At 50.1% G+C, this 24939-nt stretch overlaps 1 protein-coding gene across 1 annotated transcript; it reads left to right on the top strand.

Annotated features, from left to right (window-relative positions):
- Window positions 1-107: 107 nt before the first annotated feature.
- LGI1 (leucine rich glioma inactivated 1) lies at window positions 108-24828 on the top strand. Its single transcript, XM_032952119.2, has 10 exons — window positions 108-1191; window positions 2485-2556; window positions 4547-4615; window positions 5278-5349; window positions 6498-6569; window positions 7578-7747; window positions 11764-11928; window positions 13182-13425; window positions 14422-14695; window positions 16516-24828. The coding sequence occupies exons 1-10, from the start codon at window positions 1025-1027 to the stop codon at window positions 16819-16821; spliced, it is 1611 nt and encodes a 536-aa protein (XP_032808010.1). The 5' UTR covers window positions 108-1024; the 3' UTR covers window positions 16822-24828.
- Window positions 24829-24939: the final 111 nt, after the last annotated feature.

Raw genomic sequence — 24939 nt, 5'->3', positions numbered from 1 at the left:
AGGCCTTCTCTTCTGAAAATGCCACCAATCCCGCCCCCTGCATTATTTATCGGTCACGGGGAAGCGGGTGGCTTCCGCAGACTCCATCACCGCACGCACTCCAACGCCTGCCGGCGTTCCCTTCGCCTGCGAGGGACGGCGCTCTAATTAGCACGGACATTAAGTGTGAGCGCATTTACCGTTAGCTGCGCAGAGGGACAATTAAGCCCCACTCGAAGCCATCACAGGATTACGGGATAATATTCTGGAGCTGTGGAATATCAATACCTTAAGGAATGCCTACGCCCATTGATGTCAAGGATATATGTTTTGCGAAACAATATACGTTATCTTAAATATGTACGGAATTCTACAAAAAAATGTTTTGCAATGTACAATTGTTTTAAATGAGCAGTTACATATATGAGAATTGATCTTCCTCATGTTTGTGGAATTCCTAATGTGAGAATTGGCTATTGGTTGAAAGCCAGACTCAAGATGTGCATGAATTATTCATGATATGAAGAAGAGAGAGAGAGTGGGGGGGGGATTGAGAGAGGTTGAGAGCGAGAGAGAAAGGGGAGGGAGATGAACAGATCAAAAGCCAGGCTGACCAATAATCAGATGGAGACTAGCAGAGACCAAATAAAGAAAGGAAAAATTGATCGAGCCAGGCATACAGAGAGAACACAGTTTGTGAGGGCATAGCAAGAGCTATAATTATAGTGCGGGTTTGTGTGTGTGAGAGAGAGAGAGAGAGTGCGACGGAGAGCGAGCGGCAGGGCGAGCGAGCGCGCAGGAGAGACGTGAGAAAGGAAAGGCAATAGAGAAGCAGTGCCGATATGCGGCGTCGCGTCTGACATCAGAGCGCCACCGTGCAGATGTCTCTGTAGGCAACCGCCGCACACTCTCCCCGTTACGACCAATCAGGTGGAATCGCCGCAACCCTGGCGCTTAATTAAGGAGCCCCCGGTGATCGATTCAGAGGTGCGAGCTCGCTGCGGTGAAGGCTGCTGCCACTGCTGCCACCGCCGCCGCAGGGAGGATGCAGCGGCCTCTGCTCGTCGCGGCGCTCCTGCTGCTGCTGGCTGTGTCGTGCGCGACGAAAAGGACGCCTGGAAAATGCTGGCCCAAGTGCTCCTGCGGGAAAGGCACCGTCATCTGCAAGTCGGCCGTCGTGCCCCGCAACCTCCCGCTCGATGCCACCTCCTTGTACGTACGAGCGGGCCGTCCCCGCATCCCAGCGCCGCAGTGTCTCGGGCGCGCACACACCGCACTGCATGCACTGCATCGGCCAGCTGAGCACATACACATACCGTCGCCTGTGTAACTCTATTATGGTGAGATGTTTTTAGGGGGACCTGACAAGAGTGCGGTTATTTTTGGCGTGGGCCGTGCTGCGACCGTTCGACGCGGGCGTGTTTGAAAGAAGCAGAATGCACGTGGCAAATTTTATTTGGGAGGCTTTTTTTATTTTTCGCGCGGTGCAAAAAAAATTGTGGAATCGGTATTACGTGCACGTTGAATTGCGGTGTCATTCTCGCCTTTTTTGTGGTCTATATTTAGAGCGGGCGCTTTTAGCCCGCTAGTTAAAGTCGCCATGGGAACGCACGCAGAGACGTGCGAGCGGCTCTTCGGTGATGCGAGGCTGCGAGCCACAACGTCGGAGTTCAGTGGGTGTGCATTTGCGTAACGTTGCATTGTGCGGTAATTGGCCCCGTCACAGGGAAAAGTGCCATCCGTGATTAATGAAAGGGATTTCTGCGAATGTTATTATGCGCTGCTGATTAATGTCATGGGTTGTTGAACAACTAACACTGCATTGCATATTTTACCAGGCCACTGATGGCCGCATCATGCTCCATGAGATTATTTTAAAAAAACTCTGTACAAGTGCGTTTTACACAGTGATGCGTGCAATTTGGATTGATGTCGCGTACAAATACCACCGCATCGCGAGATGCCATCTAGCAACAGTGGGAATTTTTTATTTTATTGAGATGAGACAGCCAGCCGTGTAGGCGGACAGAAAAAAAAGAAATTATTTAGAATTGACCTGAACAGGGCAGGAAGTCAACAGCACAGATGGCTGCAACGTTTTCCCGAAATTAGTCACTGCTTAACTGAATGTAGCATTTATTTTGGTTGTATGCAACACTGAACCCATTTAACGAGACTTACAATGGGATATGTGTGTACGTAAAACCCTGCAATGATTGTGGTGGTGGGGGGGGGGGAGAACTCAACTCATTTAAAAAAATGATCAAACTCTTTTGAAAACACAGCCCATTTTAATATTCTTCAAACAACCTACGTATTTAAAATCCATATATATCCCTAAATCATCCGAGTTTATTTAAATTTCTTCCTTCTGCTCTGCCAAGGGAATGTACCCCAGGATTGCACGTCCAAGGATTTACAATATTGAATTTTACATTGCAAGCAAAACAATTTTTTAATCATTCTTACATTTGCCCGTGTTTTTTTTCTCCTCTTTTCTCTCAGAACCTTTGACGATGCCGATTTCAATCAGATTGCCAACGGGACATTTTCTCACTTGCCAACCCTTCACGTTCTGTGAGTTATACCAAGATGTACGGTGCAGAGTTTTAAAGAGCTCCGTCTCTTCAAAACCGTTTTTATTTTATTTATGTATATTGATCTATATGCAGGTCGAGTGCAAGGCTCAAATAATAAATTAGTAAGAATATTTAAAGATGGCAGGAGAATTGCATGGCTTATAATAATATAAATTTAAATATATATTGAAATTTAAGTTATGACTGGCGTTGTTTTTTTTGCGGTTGCGCTGCAGAGCTCTCCGATGCACTTTACGGGGTGTGCCGCGTGCCCTTTTACTCGATGTCTGACGTTTCGCTCCACATGCCGGGAGCTTTCCGTTCCTGAAGAAGCTCCCAGGACGTGGAGCGAAACGTCAGACATCATGCCGAACAGCACGCGGTAATACGATGATCATAATGTGTCGCTTTAAATAGCGTGGTTCATGCAAATTGCATCTCAAAATCGCTGAGGAGCCACAGACAAAGCTGGAAGGCAGCCAGGGGGGTGAGCTGGCACTAACAATTGACCGAGCGTCTGCAGTCCTGCATGCATTAAGATGTTTTTTTGTTGTTGCAACCAATTAAACGAGCGTGTTTGTACGACGTGCGGCGAAACCCCACGGGTGCGAGCGGCCGACGCTCTATCCCGGGCAGAAGGGACAGGTGGCATTAGTCCGCACTTTACTCGACTGCGTTCTCCTGGGGAGCCGGGGCATGGCACCCTCAGCGCCGACGAGAAGGGAGTTTCTCAACACGTGTCCGATCCAAACAAACCCTCGCTGCCTCCGCAGTGCTCGATCACAGGCGTGGAACAACCGGACAACATGTAAGGAGGACAATTCTAAATGCGTTACAGTTTTAGCCGCATTGGGACCTCTCACTCCAACAATTCCACTGTATTCCTCTGCGTTTTAGATTTTACCAGTTAAGGCCCACTGGGATACTTAGCTATTTTCAGAAGCGACCTGGCCACAAATGATAGCTGAACCAAGTGGCTTATCACGTGAACATTTATTGCAGCTAAATAATCTAATAATGTGAGATGCCAATCCAGTTCTGCAAAGAAGAAAGGGACGAATATTTATTTAAAAAAAAATAGCCGATTTGAAATAATAGTAAAACAATATATTTTACAGCCGCTGAATGAAGGCCTCCCACGCCGTGGCAGTCATGGGAGTCGTTTGACCACACTTCACCACACTAGTCAGTGAGGTTTGATTAAGGTGGGTAGGTGGGTGGGCAGGCAACCAGGACCGGTTCAGACATCACTCGCTATTGATATTAGCCGTGGCCGGGAATCAAAACCGAGTCACTAGGTTTCATATTGCAGTGCTCTATCCACTGCACCACTGCTCCCCACCTTCACCACGTACCACAAATTCACGGCGCTGGTGAGTAACGAGCTGGATAAACTGGGGGTGTCTAAACCGGTGCACAATTGCCTACTCTTCTGGATGTCGCGACGTATTATAGCCGGGGTCCACTTTGTAGCAGAAGGGGGCACTTTTCGCCATACCACTTGGCATTATAAAGGTGACAAAGGGACTGCAACCATGGGTTACTGGCTGGCTACACGACAAGTATACCCAACGCTGTGGTATGCAGCTGCTGCATTAATATTTAACCGGGTTGTTTGATTTAATACCTGAATAATTGGTATTTTTATGACAGCCATCTACATTGGTGGAGTTTGGCATTTATGGACTTAATTTTCTACAATATATATTTTTTTATCTTCCCGGATCCTCCAGTCAAATGTAATTGTTACAGCGAGCATTTCATTACACAGAGACACACCAATAACTCTGTGTAAGTAGCTGCACTCCACCAGCAATCGATTTTTTTTTCGGAACGAGTCTCGCGTTAATGGTAACGCCGGAGTAATTTTACTCCTCTGCTCTGGGGATCGCACCGAGCCGACGACGCCAGTGATCGACACGTCAGCAACTGGAGCGCAGTGCATCGGTGTGACCCGTGCGATGGCGTGTGACACGTGGCGTTTGCAGCCTCCTGGGATCGTCAAGCTTTTCCATAAGAGACGACGCATTCAAAGGCCTCGTCAAACTTCACTACCTGTGAGTATGTGCGCGTGTATGAATCCCGCAAGCGCCGGGTCGCCGTCGTCATCACCGGCCGTGGTCAGTCCACTGCTGGATGAAGGCCCTCGCACGCCTCCGCCACCTTTCGCTGTCCCGCAACGTAGCAGTCCACATGCCGCCTGCACACGAGCTGATTTCGTTGCTCCATCTCTTCGGTAGACAGCCCCTGAGACTTATTTCATTCCGTGGCTGCCACTCCATCATTACTCTTGACCGTTGGTTATCATCCCTTCTGGTGACTCGTCCTGTCCAGGCCTACTAACTTTTCTCACCAGTTCTAACGATGACATTAACCTGCGTATGTTCGCTATTAATTCACGTTGTCAATCTTTCGGTGCCTAAGTGCGATTATATACATGCATCTCCGCATGCCTCTTCGCAAGGTGTTCAGTTTTCCCCTCCAATTTTGTACGTAAATTTACCACGGATTCTGAACCATACGTCATACACAGCAGATAGTACGCACCGAAACCATCGAATCAGCGCACTTGCATTCACGTGCTTCGATCACAAACGGCTACCTGGATCCCGCACCTCCGATTAGCACGGTTGGCAGCGTACGGTGCGAAAGAAGTTCAACGCGCACGATGCATCTCGGGTGGTTGTATCCTGTCGACTCTTGTTTCTCCACCTTTCAGCTTCATAGAGAACAACATCATCGACGAGATTTCCAGGAACGCGTTTCGCGGATTGAAGACGCTCACCCACCTGTGAGCGAACCCGCCATACTCTCGTTCGCGCGCGGGCCATTTATTAAATTATTTGCTCGTTATGTTTTGTTTATTATTCGCGATATTTTAATTCGCTTCATATTCACGGTTTCCGACGAACGGCACAGTTCCAACAGGAAACTTATAGCGCCATACGATACCGGTCTTGCTCTTCCTTAATCATAGAGCATATCGCTGCAATTTCACAGGGCTGGACATTCGTATAATGAACACAAGAGGTGGGAAGGGGGGCAGGGGGAGGGGGGGTGTGGGAGACTTGCTTGTAAAGAGCTGTGCATGTTGGTTTGATCTGAAGCGATCAACGATGTGGGCTTCCCAGTGGCGCTGGCCTCCATGGGTGTATTTGCCATTTTCATACACTTTGAAATTAAGCCCAAACGTGAGAACGGTTGTGGCATTAAGCAGAGGCAAGGCCGATGCTGCGTCCAGTTTGGGCACCGTTTCAACACCGCTTTCTGATTTTTCCAATCAATGCTTGCTAAGAAAATAGCAAAATGCTTACCGGGATCTCACTGGTCGAAAGATAAAGACGCCGATTGATTCCGTAGCGCCTGCTACGCGTTTCGACATATATTCCCCATTGCGTATGCCTGACCGCAGTTCCTATGGAGGGTGAACGTCCATACGTCTCTTCCTGGAAGCTTTTAGCTTCTGGTCTTTGTCAACTTACGCAAATGGATTTTTTTCGAAGCTTGCCAGAGACAATTTGCGTTCGCCTAATATCGCCATGTTATGTAAGTTGTTAATTTATTTTAATTGTTAATGGCACTTGAGTACGGGGCATAAAATGTTGCTTGGTGCAGCTCGGCGCGGGCAATTTCTCTAAAATTGCGTTTTGCCCGCTACGTGTTTCATTCGCACTGCGCAGCCGCAAGGCACGCACAATATTATTGCACACTGTGCTGTGATGGCTGTTTACTCTTTTTTTTTTAACTGCCGACATAAAGTGGTCCCATAAACGCATGGCATGGGGCGGGGTGCCCTTGTTAAAAAACTAATGACACTCTCGAGGCATGGGACATTCTCGACGCTTTTGTTATTGTTGCTGTTTTATAACGCACAGCCGAGCACGCTGCGTTCACGCGACCCACATGAGTCCCCGTCGCTGGCGTGTGATGTCCGCGCAGGTCTCTGGCAAACAACAAGCTGAGGTCGCTTCCACGCGATGTGTTCAAAGGGTTGGATGCCATGACGGACGTGTAAGTACATTTCCATCTTCAAGCACCGCGAACGCACGTTACCTTGGCGGTGGCACGCGGCGTTACCTTGTGGCAACCTTACGGGGCTTAGGAGGTGGCAGTCCAGCAAGTATGCTGTTGATCGAAATGATGTATGGTCTTTGGAGCATTGTTCCCTAACCGTGGGCTTTCACTCGGCAGGTAGTAACTCACCCTCACAGCGGTACCAGCGATGGTGACCGTGCAGGTTGGAGACTCGATAACAAGTTATTTATTTTCTTCTCATTTCCCCCCCCCCCCCATCTCGTTTGTATTGTTTCTCACTTATTCCGTCTAAATCGGCACAGTTCTGTCCGTTCTATTAACCTGCCTGCGGTATTGGCATGCAAAAATCAGTGCGCGTAAACAATAGTATTTCCATCAACGTAACGTGATGTGCCGGGTGTTCCAGTGTCCTCCCACACACGCGACATTCAAGTAAGGGACCGGACAATGACCCCAAGCATGACCCCCGCCCCCCCCCCCCCCCGTCCACGCCTGTGATAACAAAAACCCCACTGCTAAACGACGGCCTCCTCCCCACGCTGCGTTAGCCAGGGAGGTTTTTGGATCGCTGGTCACGGTGTGGCTCAGTGAAGTCAGGGAGTGCAACAATGGATATTGCCGCACTGCCGTCACTGCCGACCTTCAGCAGGCTACAACACCTGCTTGTGTGCACGGTGGCTCTCCCATCCAAGCGCTGTCCAGGCTCCCACCTGCTTAGCTTCGGAGATCTGACGAGATTTGGGCTCATCCCGAGCGGTTTGGTCGCAGCGTTCGTGCGTTGCCATCACGGTGACACACACACGACCCCCGCATGCAGGCACGCGACCACGACGACGACAACAAATCAAGCAAAGAGGGCAGGTTTCACGAGCCACCTCTGGCAGCGTAAGCCTTAGCAGGCCGGGAACCCCCCCCCCCCCACCACCTCCTTGCCTACCTTCTGAGACCCCTGACGGACTCGCGCGTGGGCCGCGGTCTGTGCAGCGACCTGCGGGGAAACGCGCTGCACTGCGACTGCAAGATGAAGTGGCTCGTGTCGTGGCTGCACTCCACCAACGCGTCGGTGCACGACATCACCTGCGCCTCGCCGCCCGAGTTCGCGGGGCGTAGCACGCGCAGCCTCAGCGCCAGCGACTTCTCCTGCATCACCACGGGTACCGGCGATCCCGGGGGCATCTCGCCGCACTAACTCTTGGGCTTCAATGGAATTTTTTTTTTTTTGGGGCCCGGGGAATTTTTTCCAATGTTATTCCGATTTGTAGCTATTCATTCGCATCTCTCCCTGCAGAGCACTATGTATGTGTCTATGTTGAACTTCTTTCACGCCATATGTAGCCAACCGTGCAAATCAGAGAGCAGTGCTACCCTTCGATGTTAAGTTGAATGGCCCACGAAAACGGGTATATCAGATCTACCCCTGAGATGGCTTCAATTGACCTCTGGTCTTCGCAGCAGAGGGCAGTACATTCTGATTAGCACGGTTGGCTACGTACGGTGCGAAGGAAGTTCAACATACATACATACATTCCCACTCGCTCAACTACTGCAATAAGCATTCATTGCAGGGCTGTCATTTGTCAGTGGAGGAAAGTCCACATTTATATGTCAGGAGCCAGTTTATCCATCGGACAACCACTGGTAACTCTTCCAACATATCTTGATTTGAAGCTTTCGTGACTGCAGGAATCCATACTCTTTGGTTATTTTGGTAAAGTCACGTAGGTAGAAAATAATAATATATCACGACGTTTCAATTGCAACACAAGCGGTCGTCCTCGGGCGGAAAAAAATAATCCAGCAGTGGAACTGGTGAACCAGCCAGCAGTTCCATTGCTGGATTATTATTTTTGTTTTATTTTATTCTACCAACAAAGTTTTGTTAATTTTGTCGGCCTTAGAGGTAACATTCGGAAGGGTGGCCCCGAGGTGAGGTTTGAAATCGCGATCTTACGCACCCATTCCTGAATATAATTAAAACAGAAAATCTAATTCAGATAAAAATACTTTTTTTCCAGCATTTACTTGAGGCCAGGCCAGAGGCTGATTGAATGCAATGAAAGCCCTCTTAACTGTGTTCCTATTACCCTCCCACTCGAGTCGACACACATGAACTCCAGCTATCCACCTGGCGGTTCAAGAGCAGTCTTCTACATCTACCATTGCCGTCATTTCTCACGCGGCTCTTTAATTATTTAAATCCCTCCATGGTCTTGCCCCACCCTATCGTGCTTCTCTAATCTCTGACTACTCTGTCCCATCCCGTTCTCCACGCTCACAGTCTCTCTCGATCTGTGCCTCCCTCGCCCTGCGCCCAGTCACGCTGTCGTTCCATTTCCCTTCTCGCGTCCCCTTCACTTGGAACAAACTCTCACCGCACGTAGAGCAATCAACTTCACTGACCTGCTTCCGTTACTCCCTTAAAACAAACACCCCATCTCTACTCCCTTACCCATCCTGCTACTGCTACTCCCTGCCCCCAGCTACGAATAGGCCTACCGCAACCCTTATCACTACTCCTTTCACCACCCCAACCCTATCACTACCCTAACCCCTATCACTACCCCAGCCCCTATCACTACACCAGCCCCTATCACTACCCCAACCCCTATCACTACCCCAGCCCCTATCACTACCCCAACCCATGTCACTACCCCAGCCCCTATCACTACCCCAACCCCTATCACTACCCCAGCCCCTATCACTACCCCAACCCCTATCACTACCCCAACCCCTATCACTACCCCAGCCCCTATCACTACCCCAGCCCCTATCACCACCCCAACCCCTATCACTACCCCAACCCCTATCACTACCCCATCCCCTATCACTACCCCAACTCCTCTACATCACCTCTACCCCCTGCTCTCTCAACTGTGAAACCACCACTTGTAATAATGACACCACCACTTGTAATAATGACACCACCACTTGTTATAATGACACCACCACTTGTTATAATGACACCACCACTTGTTATAATGACACCACCACTTGTTATAATGACACCACCACTTGTTATAATGACACCACCACTTGTTATAATGACACCACCACTTGTTATAATGACACCACCACTTGTTATAATGACACCACCACTTGTTATAATGACACCACCACTTGTTATAATGACACCACCACTTGTTATAATGACACCACCACTTGTTATAATGACACCACCACTTGTTATAATGACACCACCACTTGTTATAATGACACCACCACTTGTTATAATGACACCACCACTTGTTATAATGACCACACTCTTTGTCTCAACCACTTTCATCATTTTTACAATTGCCGTGAAGTACCTTGGATTAATGTGCCATATAAATGTAGATAAGATCAGAGGAAACCATCTTGTTATGTTGCTCTTGCTGTGACTGTTGAGGACCAATCATGATGATGGTGATGATGATCATCTTGTCACGACTTGCTGCTGTTGCTGATGACGATGATGATGCCCATCTCAATGCTGCTGCTGCTGTCGTCGCTGCAGCTTGATTAAGTGGTCACCGCAGGCATTTGTTTCATCGCGTTATCCAGACCAGTTACTGAAAGAGGCAGTAAATTCTCCCTACAATCCACATTAATCCATGCTTTATGGTCCGGATTTAAAAGGAGCGATTTGCTTGGATAAACACAGGAACAGGGTCCGCAAACTAGCAACCCCCCCACATCACCTCAGATGAACAAAAAAAAAACCAGGCTTTCCCTACGGTTTATCATAGGAGCATGCATTATGGTATTCAATTCCAGAGCTGTTCCCTATCGTGTGAAAGTCGGCTCTTGTGTACGTGGAGGGAATCGTCGATGATTAACCCCGCCCAGCCTGCTCTGGGTGCCTGTGGTACAGCCCAGCAGTAAAAATCCAATTGGGCGGAACAAAAAAAAACCCAATAATAAAAATGTATTAAAAAGTACGCGGCACGGATCCCTCGACGTAAATCCACAGCGCGGCGAGGCGTTGCGCACTGCGGCACAGACTTAACCAAAGCACGTCTCCTCCTCGCGCGTCGGTGAATTTGCCGTCGCGCGCCCGCCTCTCAACGTAAGGCCCTCCGCTCGTGCCTGCCCCGAGCGATACCAACCATGTCGGAGCCGACGCCGTTCGATTTTCCGCACTCGCTGGTACGTGACGAGGGCCCAGCACCGTCTCGGGTGGCCAGCCTCGAGGTGGCGCGGGGCAGCGCCCGCGGGTCAGGGCACTCAGCCGGCACTGGCCGAGATGCCGGATACAAATCGGGGTTTTCAAACCGCCCGCGATTAAACCGGGGATGAGTGCGGCACGAGCCGGGGTTGTCTGTGCCCGGGTCATCGAATGCCTGCACAGAACAAAAATAATTCAACATTTTTTTTTTTCACTAAGCTTGCCTTCACCCAGCTCGAAGAATAATCGCTTTGACTGTCATGCGACGAACATTACTCTCATAATATGCAATGTGGGTGGGACAGCGAGTCGCTTAAATCAGTTTGATTGATATGCACGGAACACGTTTTGCAGGGGGGCATATCTGGTATTAGTTGTGCTACTCGTATGGACATAGAGGGCTTTTTAAAGTGACCTCAAGTGGTGTTTTTTTGCTGGGACTTTTTCCTAAACAGTGTGATATACTGCTAGATGCAACAAGTTAACTCGGGCTTAAATGAGTACCTGGTGTGTAAACATCACCATTGAGGAGACAAAGTCGGCCGGGCGTGGTGATGGCCACACTAACCCACTCGTGTGCCATGCCGGTCTCAATAGGTGTTCGCGAACAGCACTTTCCGCAATGGCCTTTGTAGGCTGTACAGGGGATATTTGTCATTGTTGTGTGATGATGTGTGCGGGATTTTGCCCTTTACGTACCCCTCGTGACCGATGCCGGCCTTAATCTATGCATGTTGAACTTCTTTCGCACCGTACGTAGCCAGCCGTGCTTATCGCATGTGCGGGAATAGGACAACAAACTAAACACAAAAAGCAGTTCTAAAGAAATGTGTCTTCCTAAGATCGGAAGAAAGAGCGTTCCAGACGGCCGCAGAAGCGCATCTGAAAGCGTGCGATGCGGTAACCGTCTTTGTTCGATGGCTGTTCGTTTATAGCTGCTCGCTAGCATCACTTGCCCCTGCTGAGGCTACACGAGGGGGTTCGTGGGGGGGTCCGTGCCGTTTGTGCGTTTTGTGCGTGCAGAGTTCGTGCTGTGGCAGACCTTGCCCATGCAGTCCATGTCTGTGGAGACATTCCCGTACAAGGGCGAGGTGAACGTGGTCGTGGCTCAGCCCCTGGTGGGGAACTGCACCGTGCTGGAGTGGGACCACGTTGAGAGGGTGTTCCGAGTCTTCGATAACATCACCGGTACTACGGCTTTGCTCGCTTGGTGCCCGTCACTTTAATTATAATAATTATGATGATACTTAACTTGTAACACACCGCCGCACGATAGTCACTCACTCTCGTAGGGACAGAAAGACTCAGAGGCGTGATGGGCCGGCACCAACAATTGCCCAAGCTCTGCGGACCTCTATATATTAAGACGTTATCGGCCAATTAATGAGTGTTTACATGTGGGAGGAAACCAAAGCACCCAGAGAAAAACCACGAGTGCGAGAGGGGACAACACTCTATCCCAGTGTTCTTCACTAATTTTCAGAGGAGGGCCACTTTCACCGATAAGACATCGGTGTGAGGACAGCACGACGATGGGGTGTTGTCACGTGTTGTGTATTGTTGGGGGGCCGCACGTCAGGGGCCGCACTCAAGGCCACCAGGGGCTGCAAGTGGCCCCGTGGGCCTTGCAATGAAGAACGCGTCTCTATCCTTTACAAGACCGAACAGGTGCACTGCCTTCTCCCGGCGAGCCAGGGTACGGCACCTCCTCGACTCCCCCGGGAAGGCAGCTTCACAAACACGTTTGTGTAATTGACCAACACTCTGTGACTCCACCGTGCTAGATTACAGGCCGCGTGCAGAGCCGCGACCACATGGAACGCGTTCAGGAATTCAAAACCGTCATTCGTGTGTCAATCCTCTGCTGGATGAAGGCCTGCCCACGCCGTGTTGGTAATAAGGGTATTGTTTGAGCAAACTTCAGCACGCTGGTCAGTGCGCGTTGGTGAAGGTGGGGGGGGGGGAGCAGAGACATTGACAGCTACAGCACAGGCAGTCCTCGGACCTACGTCTGGTTACGTTCCTAGGAACGGTGACGTAAGTCGAAACGACGTAAGTCGAGACCGACTTTCCCAGAGAAACGATGATACAATAGGGGGATACGTTCCTGACCGAGGATCCGATATGCAACCTTTTACAGCTATGACTACAAATAGCATATTTAATCAATTACCTATCCTATTTAAAGTACAATAATAGTGATTCGAAAGTTCTTACTGACGACGGCGTGCCAGCCAAGGAAGCGAACGCATCCGGGAGGACGTCGACCGCGGAGATGGAGCGATGAGATCGGTGAACGTGCTGGGTGGATCGTGACGCTGCTCGCCGGCCTTCGTCCGCCGCTGAATCAACCACGGGCGACGACGATATTAATGACGATGTGGTCCAACGTGAATGTTTCACCGAACACGGGCGCCATCGTTTCTCTCCCCCCTCTGCAGGACAGTCGATCATCAGCTGCAAACCGATCGTGATCGAGGGGCAGATCTTCGTGATCGTGGCACAGCTGTTCGGAGGCTCGCACATCTACAAGCGGGATGAGCACTCCCACCAGTTCATCAAGATCCAGGACATCGACACCAACAAGATCCGCAAACCCAACGACGTCGAGACGTTTGACATCAAGGGGGAGCATTTCGCCGTCATCGCGGAGAGCTCCAAAGCGGGAGTGACCACCCTGTACAGGTGCTGCGCATCGCCATACTTACGTTCCCCCGAACTCCAAACACTTATACGGTCAGCTGTCGATTGTCCAGGTTGATGGGGGCAAGGCGGGGGGGGGGGGGGTGCAGTAATGGGTGACCCGGATTATAAGGAAACGTGGATGCGTGGATGATGCCAGTCGTGTCTAAAATAGGCTATGAGACGTATTTATCGCTTGTATGTGTGTATAGAACTTCTTTTGCGCCGTACGTAGCCAACCGTGCTAAAGCAGCTCTAAAGAAATGAGTTTTCAATTGAGATTTAAAGTCTAAAGCTCCAGTGGCTTCCTAATAACGTGCGTCGAATAGGGGGTTTGGCGGGGTGAAGACGTAGAACGTGTCGCGTTCAGCGGTTTATTATTTATTAACGCCATCGGTCGCTGAGCCACGAGGGAGGAGAGGCTGAAAATAGAAACCAGCGCGTGCGTGTAAAGAGTGCTAACGAGTGTAGAATACCGTCATCTCTCGCTTCATTCATTTTTTCCCCGCAAGCAAGGACATTTCAACATTCACACAATCCCTGTACAGGTAATCTCTGTGCTGTATTTTCACGATGCTTTGAAGGGGGCGTGTACGGTAAAGTCTGAGTAGAATTTTCCTAAACTGAATTTTTTTTATTTTACCATGTAAGGCCCACTGAGCGATACAGCTCTTTTCTCGAAGTGACCTGGCCACAAATGATAGCTCAACGAAGTGGCTTATCGTCACGTGGAAATTTAGAGCAGCAACCAAATACTCTAACGCACGTTGATTCTAAATGTGGAGAGAAAAACCGGAGAACCCCGACAAAAATCAACGTGAACACAGGGAGAGAGAACACGCAAACTCCAGGATTGAGATTGAACCCACGACCTCCTGTATACCAGTCGAGGTAGTTAACATCTCGCCGCCCCGCGACGCACCTGGCCAACCAATAAGAATATTCTCACGGACTTGCCCACAATCCCCGCGCCCTGCCACCCCCCCTCTTCCCCTGCAGGTGGAACGGCAACGGATTCTACTCGCTGCAGTCCTTGCACCACTGGTACCGGGACACGGACGCCGAGTTTGTGGAGATCGCCGGCAAACCGATGCTCATCCTGGCCAGCAGCTCGCAGGTTCCCGTCATCTACCAGTGGGACTTCGCGGCCAAGCAGTTCCTCCAGAACCCGCGCTCTGACATCCCCGAGACGGAGGACGTTATCGGCGTGAAGAGCTTCAGCATGGGCGACGATCTCTACGTCTGCCTGACTCGCTTCATCGGTGACTCCAAGGTAAAGCGGAAACGTTACGGTTACTCGTGTACGGTTACCCGTGTACGGTTACTCGTGTACGGTTACCCGCGTGCGGTTACTCGTGTACGGTTACTCGTGTACGGTTACTCGTGTACGGTTACTCGTGTACGGTTACTCGTGCATGGTTACCCGCGTACGGTTACCCGCGTACGGTTACTCGTGCATGGTTACTCGTGTACGGTTACTCGCGTACGGTTACTCGTGTACGGTTACTCGTGTACGGTTACCCGTGTACAGTTACTCGCGTACGGTTACTCGTGTATGGTTACCCGTGTACGGTTACTCGTGCATAGTTACCCGCGTACGGTTACCCGCGTACGGTTACTCGTGCATGGTTACTCGTGTACGGTTACTCGCGTACGGTTACTCGTGTACGGTTACTCGTGTACGGTTACCCGCGTACGGTTACTCGTGTACGGTTATTCGTGTACGGTTACTCGTGTACGGTTACTCGCGTACGGTTACTCGTGTACGGTTACTCGTGTACGGTTACTCGCGTACAGTTACTCGTGTACGGTTACCCGCGTACGGTTACTCGTGTACGGTTACTCGTGTATGGTTACTCGTGTACAGTTACTCGCGTACGGTTACTCGTGTACGGTTATTCGTGTACGGTTACTCGTGTACGGTTACTCGTGTACGGTTGCTCGCGTACAGTTACCCGTGTACGGTTACCCGCGTACGGTTACTCGTGTACGGTTACTCGTGTATGGTTACTCGTGTACAGTTACTCGCGTACGTACATCGAGCTTCTTTCGCACCGTACGTAGTCAGCCGTTGCTCATCGGAGGTGCGGGGGAAAGGACGACAAACTAAATGCAACAAGAAGCGGTTCTAAGTAAATGAGTTTTCAGTCTAGATTTAAAAGGGCACAGCTCCAGTGGCTTCCTAAAATCAGTAGGAAGGGCATTCCGGACGGCCTCAGAAGCGCATCTGAGCGCGCGGCAGTGCGGTGACCGTTTTCGTTCGACGGCGAGCCAAAAGCCGCCGCTGTGAGGATGACCGGAGTTTGCATGATGGTTCATGCTCCTTGACGAGATCAGCGAGGTGTTGTGGCTCGTTTGTCGCGAGCGTTGTGTGTGTAACGAGTGTGACCTCATAACGTGGGGCGCCGCGTGAGGTCCCCCGACGGTGATCGCGCGAACCGGTTGGCAAAACAAGAAACTGTCACGTCGTGGTCATCGTTGCTGGTTTAATTTCTATTTATTCATTTATTTCCCTGGGTGAAATGTTTCTGGAATAGGGAAAAAAATGTTTTTACTGGTGAGGTGGCTCCCAGCGATGGGGGCGGCGGGGGGTTGAGAGCGAAACGTCAGACGTCGTGCCAGACAACGCGCGGTTCGGTCGACCCGGCAAACGCTGTTCGGAGAGCGCGTCGTCACGTCGCGAACTTGAACGTATCGCGTCGTATCATCACCCTTTGTGGAAAATTGCGGCAAAACCGACTCCAAGGTCAGGACGATGGGAGGGCTTTTGCTTGTGGGAAACCGCTATCGCGACGATCGGCATATCTTGAAAAATCAATGTCATGTCGTGAAAATAAATATCACGGTGACCCTGCTTGGGTGGAGGGCTTCCGCTCGTGGTAAGCTGCTATCGCGACAATCGGTATACCTTGAAAAATTAATATCACGGTGAGCCTGCTCCAAGGCGCTGCATTGGTGGGGGGGGGGGGGGGAGAGCTTCCGCTCACGGTAAACCGCTATCTGCGACAACCGGCGTATCTTGAAAAATCAACACGTGACGTGGCCACGATCGACCTGACGGCGACGCTGCCCCCCCCTCCCCTTCCCCCGCAGGTGATGAAGTGGGACGGCCTCCGCTTCACGGAGGTGCAGGCGCTGCCGTCGCGCGGCTCCATGGTGCTGCAGCCGCTGAGTGTGGGCCCGCGGCAGTACGCGGTGCTGGGCAGCGACTTCGCCTTCTCGCAGGTCTACCTGTGGGACGCCGAGGCCGGCGCCTTCGCCAAGCTGCAACCGCTCAACGTGCAGGCGCCGCGAGCCTTCACCATCGTCTCCATGGACAAGGGCGTCTTCCTGTTCGCCTCCAGCTTCACGGACAGCACCAAGATCTTCCAGCATCGCGTCATCGACCTCAGCCTGTAGTTGGGGCTGGCGGGCTGGCGGGCGAGTCGATGTCGGTGGGATGAATGGGCGCGGCCGCTGCGGGTGTCGTGGGTTTAGGGACACCTCCAGAAATGTGTAGTTAGGGCCGTAAGGCGCCCGCTGCGTTTGTGGTCATGGCCAAGCGAGAAACCCACGCGATATTTCACACATACGGTCAACACAACAACAACAACAACAGCCGCCATTCGCAACTAAGTGGCGGTGACGTTACCATTGCGTTTGTGCTCGGCCAGGTGCACCCCGAGGCCACGTGAAGTGTCGAAGGCAACACACACACACACACACAGTCAGCACGCACACACACTCACAGTCAGCACACTCGGTCAGCACACACACACACTCATGCGAGCCGTATACCCCCATCATCTTCCAACGTGTGGCTCCGTCCCTCCCAGGGCTTCCGTCGCATGGCTCTGCGACGTCGCAGCAGGGTGATTGCGGATGTCGGATTGAGGCGTTTTGCAGTCGTACGTATTAACAACGCTCTCCAGCTCAGGTTGAAAGTGTTCATGCATTAGCTTCGTCCATCAGTTTTGTCCGTAACGGGGAGACACGGTGACGCCCGTATCCAATTTGAACCGACCTGCAGTTTAACGTTGTGTTGCCATGGCAAACCAGCCAAAGTTAAATAACAAACAAAAAAAGTTGGTGGACACAAACCAGAGCAAACAGGACCATTTGCAAAATATGTAAACAAATCTTGCCCTGACAGCCACCGTCAGCTTCCACGCGGCGGCTGCGATAAACTGCGTCCGAAGACGTGCGTCAGTTGGAAAGCGTTACAGAATCCACACGTAAGCGTGATTTCCCCCCCCCCAACTAGGTTTTTACGAGCGACCGTTAGTCTCTGAGCGCCGTAGGAATAACATCGCTTCCTCCCTCCAGGCCGGGTGGCTGTACGCTTTAGGCGCTACGGGTGTCAGCGCTGTTGGTTCTTCTACCCCTCGACTGACACCCCGATGTTTACGCGTCACGAGCAAAAACTGTGAAACGACCTCGCGATGAAAAGGCCCAAGCGAGTAATTCACACGGCACCCGTGTCATCCCGTTGGGGAGGAGCGGCGGTGCCCTGGTTGGCGCATTGCATAACAAGTCACGGGAACCCGAGTTCGATTCCTGGCCACGGCTGACATCAGTGGCGAGTCCTGGGTGACCTCCGACCCCCCCTGCTACCTACCCTCCCCCTCTTCCCTCCACTTGACCACCAACCTGCTTTGAGCAGCATGGTGAAGTATGGTCAAACAGCCCCATTGACCAATACATTGTGTGTGTGTGGGGAGGCCTTCATCCATCAGTGGACTGATATAAAAAAATGTCATCATTAATTGGAGTCTTCTCTACGGTTGTTATTGTTAAATGTGGGCCTATGAATATTCATGCCTCATTAAACCAGTTGCGGGTTTGATAGGGATATTGCGTTGATATAAATTGATTTGTGGGTATAAAGTCTGCATGCCAATTATGCCATTTTACTAAAAAAAAAAATCACGTAGCATGTTTCATAAGAAATATATTATTTTATACTGGCATTACAAGCTAATAGTTGCTTGTGTATAATACAATAATAGCCTAATCTACTCTAAGCAAAATCTACTTATCACCTTTAAGAAAAATTGTAACGACAGCATCACAATATATAATATGTACTGTACACAATGATTGTTCACTAATTAATAACAGTGAAAGATAACGATCGGGATTTGGGATATTGTAAAGTAAGAATGCAGGCTCAGCCCTTTTATTGATAATTGGTGACATTTCCATTATTGCGTGCATGCGGCCGGACGGATGACGCTCAGCCGACAATGACATAACGCATACTCGGTTGTAGTTGTCGCGGATTTAGTGTTATGCTCTCTCGCAATATACAGGGGCGTGTGTGCTAATAATGCTTCTCATTTGGGAGTTCAGAGGCATCTTCACTTGAACCCGGTGGTTGAGATGCTGTGGATGCAAGATTCCTTGAAACGTATAGGATGTCCTGGCTGCCAAGGCATGGCGACATAGCACGTTTGCCGGTGTCAGACTCTGTCGGCAGAGAACACAGGGGCATAATATAGGTTTGTTTTTGGGTTAGATCGCGTAAATGTGTCGTTAAACCCGCCAATTAGTAATGTTTGTCACAACAACAGAACGTGCCTGGCTGCCGCCTAATGATGCCGGTTGTAATTACTGGCGAAACGTCGGACTCAGATGATAAATGTTGTGTATTTGCTCTCCAACACACCGGTGTGCTGTACTAGTAACGAATTGGCATGTTCTATTTACGTGACAGACCTGAATAATTGGCTGTGTCGGATGGAGGCGGGTTTAAAGACGCATTTATATTTACGGTATCTAACCCAAAGAACCTCTATTATGGATGATATTTGTCGCAAAAGCCTTCTGCGTGCTAAACACAGGAGGAGCAGAATGAACGCTGGAGGTGTGTGCCTCACTCTTTTCACTTTATCACTCGAGTGTGGTAACATACCCGCAGTCCGAGTGTAACGCTGCATTGATCCGGCGATTAAACTGGATTAAACTGGATTATATTGCTCACGATACACGTAGAGCATAGTGTGGGTGATCGATTTTTTTTTAATTCGAATACTTTGCACGTTATTTAGTTCACGTGAACGACCGCAGCCACGAGTGGGGTGTTTCCGATATTCGCCACCGAGATACAAGGCAAGGGTTCAATCCTGGAGTCGAAATGTGACCCCTAAAGTTGTGACCATTCGTCGAAGTTTAAGATGCGCCAATCGTTGAATGTCTCGTCGACTGATAACTCTATCGATGATTGTTATATTGTTCTTGACAGCGACACGGCCGCCCTGGATAATTCACTCGCAGTGGCGGCTGGTGGTGGCTTCTATCGCCCGCCTCGGGGTTTCCAGTCTCGGGTGACAACACGTGCATGATGGGATAATTCATTGATCATTGTAACACAAAGGCCACGTGCGGTCGTGATAATGACAACTCTCACAAAGTCAGTTCTCCTGTTCTTGACGGAGCCCATTCATTGGCGGAGACAGCGCCGGTGATAAAGCGAGTGCGCTCCAGATTTGTTTTTTTTTTATTGGGGCTCTACGTGAGTCCGTGGGCCTCGATACGAACCTAAGGGGCGGCTAGTGCTGATGGTGAAGCCACTGCTCGTCCGGATTCTCAACTAAAATCCGGCTGCGAGCTGCATCATCTGAGGCTGGGAAAAAACCCCGAGGGGGAATTTGTTACCGTCTCAACGCGGAGGTACGAACCAGAATCGGAATATGTATTTATACTGGAGGAATCCGATGAGCTATGAAGTAGAACCGCAGATGTTCACCGGTAAACACGACCACCAAACACAGTACCGTGAGACGTGAATGAGCATGTTGCCGAGGCGTGCCCATCTAGGATCGTGAGAGTGCGGAGCCTGCGACCTCAGTGGTGCTTGCTCCACGTGGCTGGCGTTAATCCAGCACTGTGGATGCAGCAGCGAGGGTTGGAGGAGCACCGCACGGATGGGCTGTGAAGCTCCCTTCCCAGTTGGGTGGCGCGGAGGTACCCGTACCCTGGCTCACCAGGAGACGGCGGTAGAGCAAATGTAGGACTCCCCCCCCCACCCCCTGCTCACTCTTTATACGAGAGGATGTTTTGAACCCCCTCCTCCTTTCTCGCACGCGTCAGTTTGCTCCACGTGCTCCGGTTTCCTCCGCCATGTAATGAAACACTCGCTCGCCAAACAGCCAGCAACACCTTCAAATGAGAGAGGACCGCAGAGTTAAAAAAAATAATTTGGGGGGGGGGGTACGTCACGAGTTGACAGTTATATCCCGTGGCGCTTTCGGTAAAGTCGCGTAGATAGATAAAAAAATAACAATAAAATAATACGAATAAAGTGAAGGCAAATATCACGACGTTTCGCTTGTGTTGCGATCGAAACGTCGTGATATTTGTTTTCACTTTATTTTTTATTATGTTATTGTTAATATCACGACGTTTCGATTGCAACACCGCTCGCGTTGCGATCGAAACGTCGTGATAATTTTTTTGTACTTTATCACTTATTATTTGATTGTCATTTTTTTTCTCTATCTACGTGACTTTACCGAAAGAACCATAGAATATGAATTCCTGCAGTCACGAAAGTTTGAAGTCAAGAGTTGACAATTGTTCACGTCGATTATCCCGGCAGCAGAATGACATTGGTGGGGGGGGATTTTTCTGTCCGTGAACACTGCGCTTTGGTGCGTGCCACGAAAGAAGTCGAACGTAGCACGGAGTGCGGACGAATGCCCTGCCACTCGTTGCTGGAGTCTCTTGGAGGAACGCAAAATCCCTACGCGAACATTGCGGCGACTTCGTATGCATCCGAACCGCCGCATAATTCGTCCCGAAACAAGCCTGACCAGACCCACACCCGGAGCGGTATTTTTTTGTTCGCGGTGTGACCGTCATTGTTTCTGACGGCGTTCACAAACGTGGCCCTTGTTTGAGCACGCGGTCATTCACCTGTCCTCTCTTCTTCTCGCGCGCATTCGCTCACGGGTAAAGCAGAGTCGAGCGTTGTCCCCTACGTTAAAACGCAGTCGCGCGATTTATTGGCCGCCGAGCTATCTATGTCGTGCACGGTTAGTGTGTGTGTGTGGCTGTCCTGGCCTAGAGTCGTTCTCACGTCTGTTGTTTTTCTTTTACGCATGCGCCTAATGCTGAAGTCCGCGACGTTCTACTGGAGCCCCTAATTTTGTGCGGACGACTCTCAATACCAAAGGCCGGGCATATATCAGCGCCCAGCCGACACGGTTGTGATGCTTTTGTTGTTGTTGTTGTTTTTAAATTTGGAGAAAAACAAAAAGACCAACTTGAGAATGACGCTCAGGGCTCCAAGGGTGACAAGCACTGCTCGTGTGTCCGTGGCACGGAGGCGTTGGCCAGTAAACGTCTACACAGCGCCACGTGCCGGTTGGTGAGTGAGCCCGTGGGACGGCTTGAAGGGGTCGCCTCCTGGTGGATACCTGAATCAGCTACGGGCAGGTGATGGCAGCGGCCAGTGGCGTTGCTATGCGAGCCGTGGTGTGAGATTGGCGGTGGCCGCATTGGCCCTGTGGACTGTACGTTGAACTTCTTTCGCACCGTACGTCGCCAACCGTGCTCATCGGAGGTGCGGGGGAAGGACAACAAACTAAACACAAAACGCAGTCTTCAAGAAATGAGCTTTCAATGTAGATTTGAACGTCCGTAGTTTTAGTGGCTTCCTAATATCGGCAGGCGTAGAAGCGCATCTGAAAGCGCTCAATGCACTGAATGTCGAAAGTTGGATGGCCAGATAAAAGCAGCTGCAGCGATGATGACTGGGGTTCTTGCGATGGTGGGTGCCGTCACTGCATGTTGGGCATATTACATCGTGTGTGAGTGATGCCATTTGAGTACCATCATGACACGCTTGCTTCAATCGTATGCCGGAGAGCCCATAGAACAAACACACATCCAAATCGGTACATTTCTACAAGTTTAGGGCCCAAAGGTGCATCTACAAGATTACAGCCTCAGTGTCCACGTGACTTGTGTGTGGTCACCCCAACTCGGAATCTCTCCCTTCTCCCCGCCCCCTTTGAAAACAGACGCTGCTCCTCCGTCCAGCTCACTCATGCTCGCTCCTTCCGTCTTTCTCCCTCACGATCATCACCATCCTCTCATCCCCGACATCTCGGCCTGGCCATTTCTTCTCCCCCTTCTCCTCCCCTTCCTGCACTGGCGTTCCTCCTCCTCCTTTTTTCCAGGTGCTGCTCATCTTGAGCCGTGCCCTCTTCGTTTGTAGGGAACTTTCATCCCGGAATCCCTTCCTTATCCGTCCCTTTCTCTTTCCCCATTCGTGAAATATTCTTCACTCGACTCCCGTAGTGTGTCGTGGGTTGAAATGTTTACGATTACATCTCAAGTGTGTATCCGCAGGATCAAAGCTCATTATTTGGGATGTTGCTCCTCCCGTTTTAAATTGACTTTGCCCCCTCCCGAAAGTTGAATCCTATGATTGATCCTGCCCCAGGTGTAAGGTACATGGCTTGTAATTATACAATGATCAAACATTAGTGTACATATTGTTCTCCTATTAATAACGCTTTTATTAATACAGTATTGCAATTCGCTACGATGCTGTAATACGAGTACTAGTGTAGTATTGCAATTCTCCCAATTATAGGGGGCTGTGGAGACATTTCAGCAACAATTCAACGATCCCAGTAGTTTCCCCATGTTTGCCAACACCAACACCGCGTGGGGTGCCCAGAACCGTGAGGGTGTATCGCAATGATTGAATCCATTGGGTGTACCCTAGATATATGGCTGAATTAATAATTTACCCCCCAAAAAATAGCTTTGTTAATTCCACCAACGAGCCAAACTTCCCCACTACTGCACAAAATGTAGGGTTTTTTGTTGTTGTTGTAATGCCGTGTATTGTTATTTCACCATGACCAACGACGGTTGCTAATGTGTGAGCTGTGACGGGCTGCAGGTGTTGTCTGACCTGAGTGCTGAGAGATGCACATTTCTACAAAGGGCAGCCTTCCCAACACGAGCTTTTCTCAAGAAATACGAGAGTGCAAATAAGCACGGCTTCCCAAAAAAGAGAGAATGTGTAATAGATTTGCTGCAGGAGTAATAGTCACGTGCGGTATGTGACGGCGTATGATGGACAGGCTTACTTGTGCAGCTTGTTGGGAAGAGCGTGTGGAGTAAGAACGCCTGGTTACATGTTGCATGATTATTATTTTCGTTGCGATGGTGCACGAAGCTCACCGTTCCGCCTATGAGAAGAGAAAGTATGGTAAAATAGTTGATTACAGCAAGGTGAAGATTTTAGTGCGGGATGATGGTGCACGGTCACGCGGATTATTGAAAGGTGCCTTCGAGTGGTTCTTGACGGCAGGCGCAAGGTCAATTGTGATTTGTCTTTTGTTATCCTTGTATGTGGGGGCCAAATGCGGTCTGGAAAACTGCAAATTCCACACGTGTCCACATTGGCATGTTACGATAGGCAATCCAGTGCATCCGCCTCATCATATTCGTCACCGGCCATGATCTATCTACCGCTAGATGAAGGCCTCCACAAGCTCTTACCGTCTCTCACGGTGCTTGCGAGGTAACAAACCGCCTCGCACCTGCAACGGAGCTGATTTCGACGTTCCATCTCGCCTCAGGACGTCCTCTCTCGGAGCCACGTTGCATCCCTTTGGCCCTGCCACTCCGGCACCATTCCTGACCGTCAGTCATCATCATCCCTTCCAGGAGTGACGCGTCCCAGCCCCAAACCCACTTACCTTTTTTTTAAACAAGTTTGAATTACGTCTTTAACCTGCGTAAATTCTCTCATCCAAGTGCTCCTCTCTCCGTCCCTCGGTGTAATTGCACGCAGTCGTATCTCCACGCTTCTTTGTTTGCCAAAGATCGTGACGTTTTGGAACCACTCCTCACTCGACCTTCATCACTGCCAGGGTCAGCAAACGATTTACAGTTGAGCAGAGCTTTCCACCCGGTACGACGTGAACCACCACAATCCACAGCGTTCGTAGGTAGCTTCATTGGCACTCGATCCGGTGAAATCGTTTGTTGCAAAAAGAGAGAATCGAATGAAGGGCATTTACTTGAGCTTAAAGTCTGAGCCGAAAGTCACGATATGTGAACAAAAGAATATCTGCTGGTAAATGAAGTTGCAAGTCGTGGCGATGCCACTGAATGGCAATGAGTTTGACAAATGTCATGAATGAGATGTGCGGCCCAAGATGCGTCTCGTATCGTTAGACTCGCGGTGATATGAACTCGGAACAACCTACTGTAAGCAGACGTGTGAATGCTCCGATGTTATACACGTTTAAATTACAGAAGACAAAAAAAAACATTTACCAATGTCCTGTGTTTAAACGGAGAAGCGCGACAATAAAAGTGATATTATTATTTATTAACGGTCAAAGCCTGTATCACGATTGTATCGCACTGATTAACAATAAATGCACTTGCTTATTATATATTCTTTGGGCGCTTTCATGGTCGCTGATGATGTTGGCATTCCAGGCCCAACAATGATTAGGTTCAATTGATAAAAGCGTCTGGCTCGCAACTCTGGTCAGATCTGGG

Source organism: Petromyzon marinus, chromosome 11 (genome assembly GCF_048934315.1).
Source record: "Petromyzon marinus isolate PM22_M1 ecotype Great Lakes invasive population chromosome 11, UKy_Petmar_22M1.pri1.0, whole genome shotgun sequence".
Lineage (NCBI taxonomy): Eukaryota > Metazoa > Chordata > Hyperoartia > Petromyzontiformes > Petromyzontidae > Petromyzon > Petromyzon marinus.
Note: the sequence above shows the minus strand (reverse complement) of the source record. Positions and strands in the feature narration are given on the sequence as shown.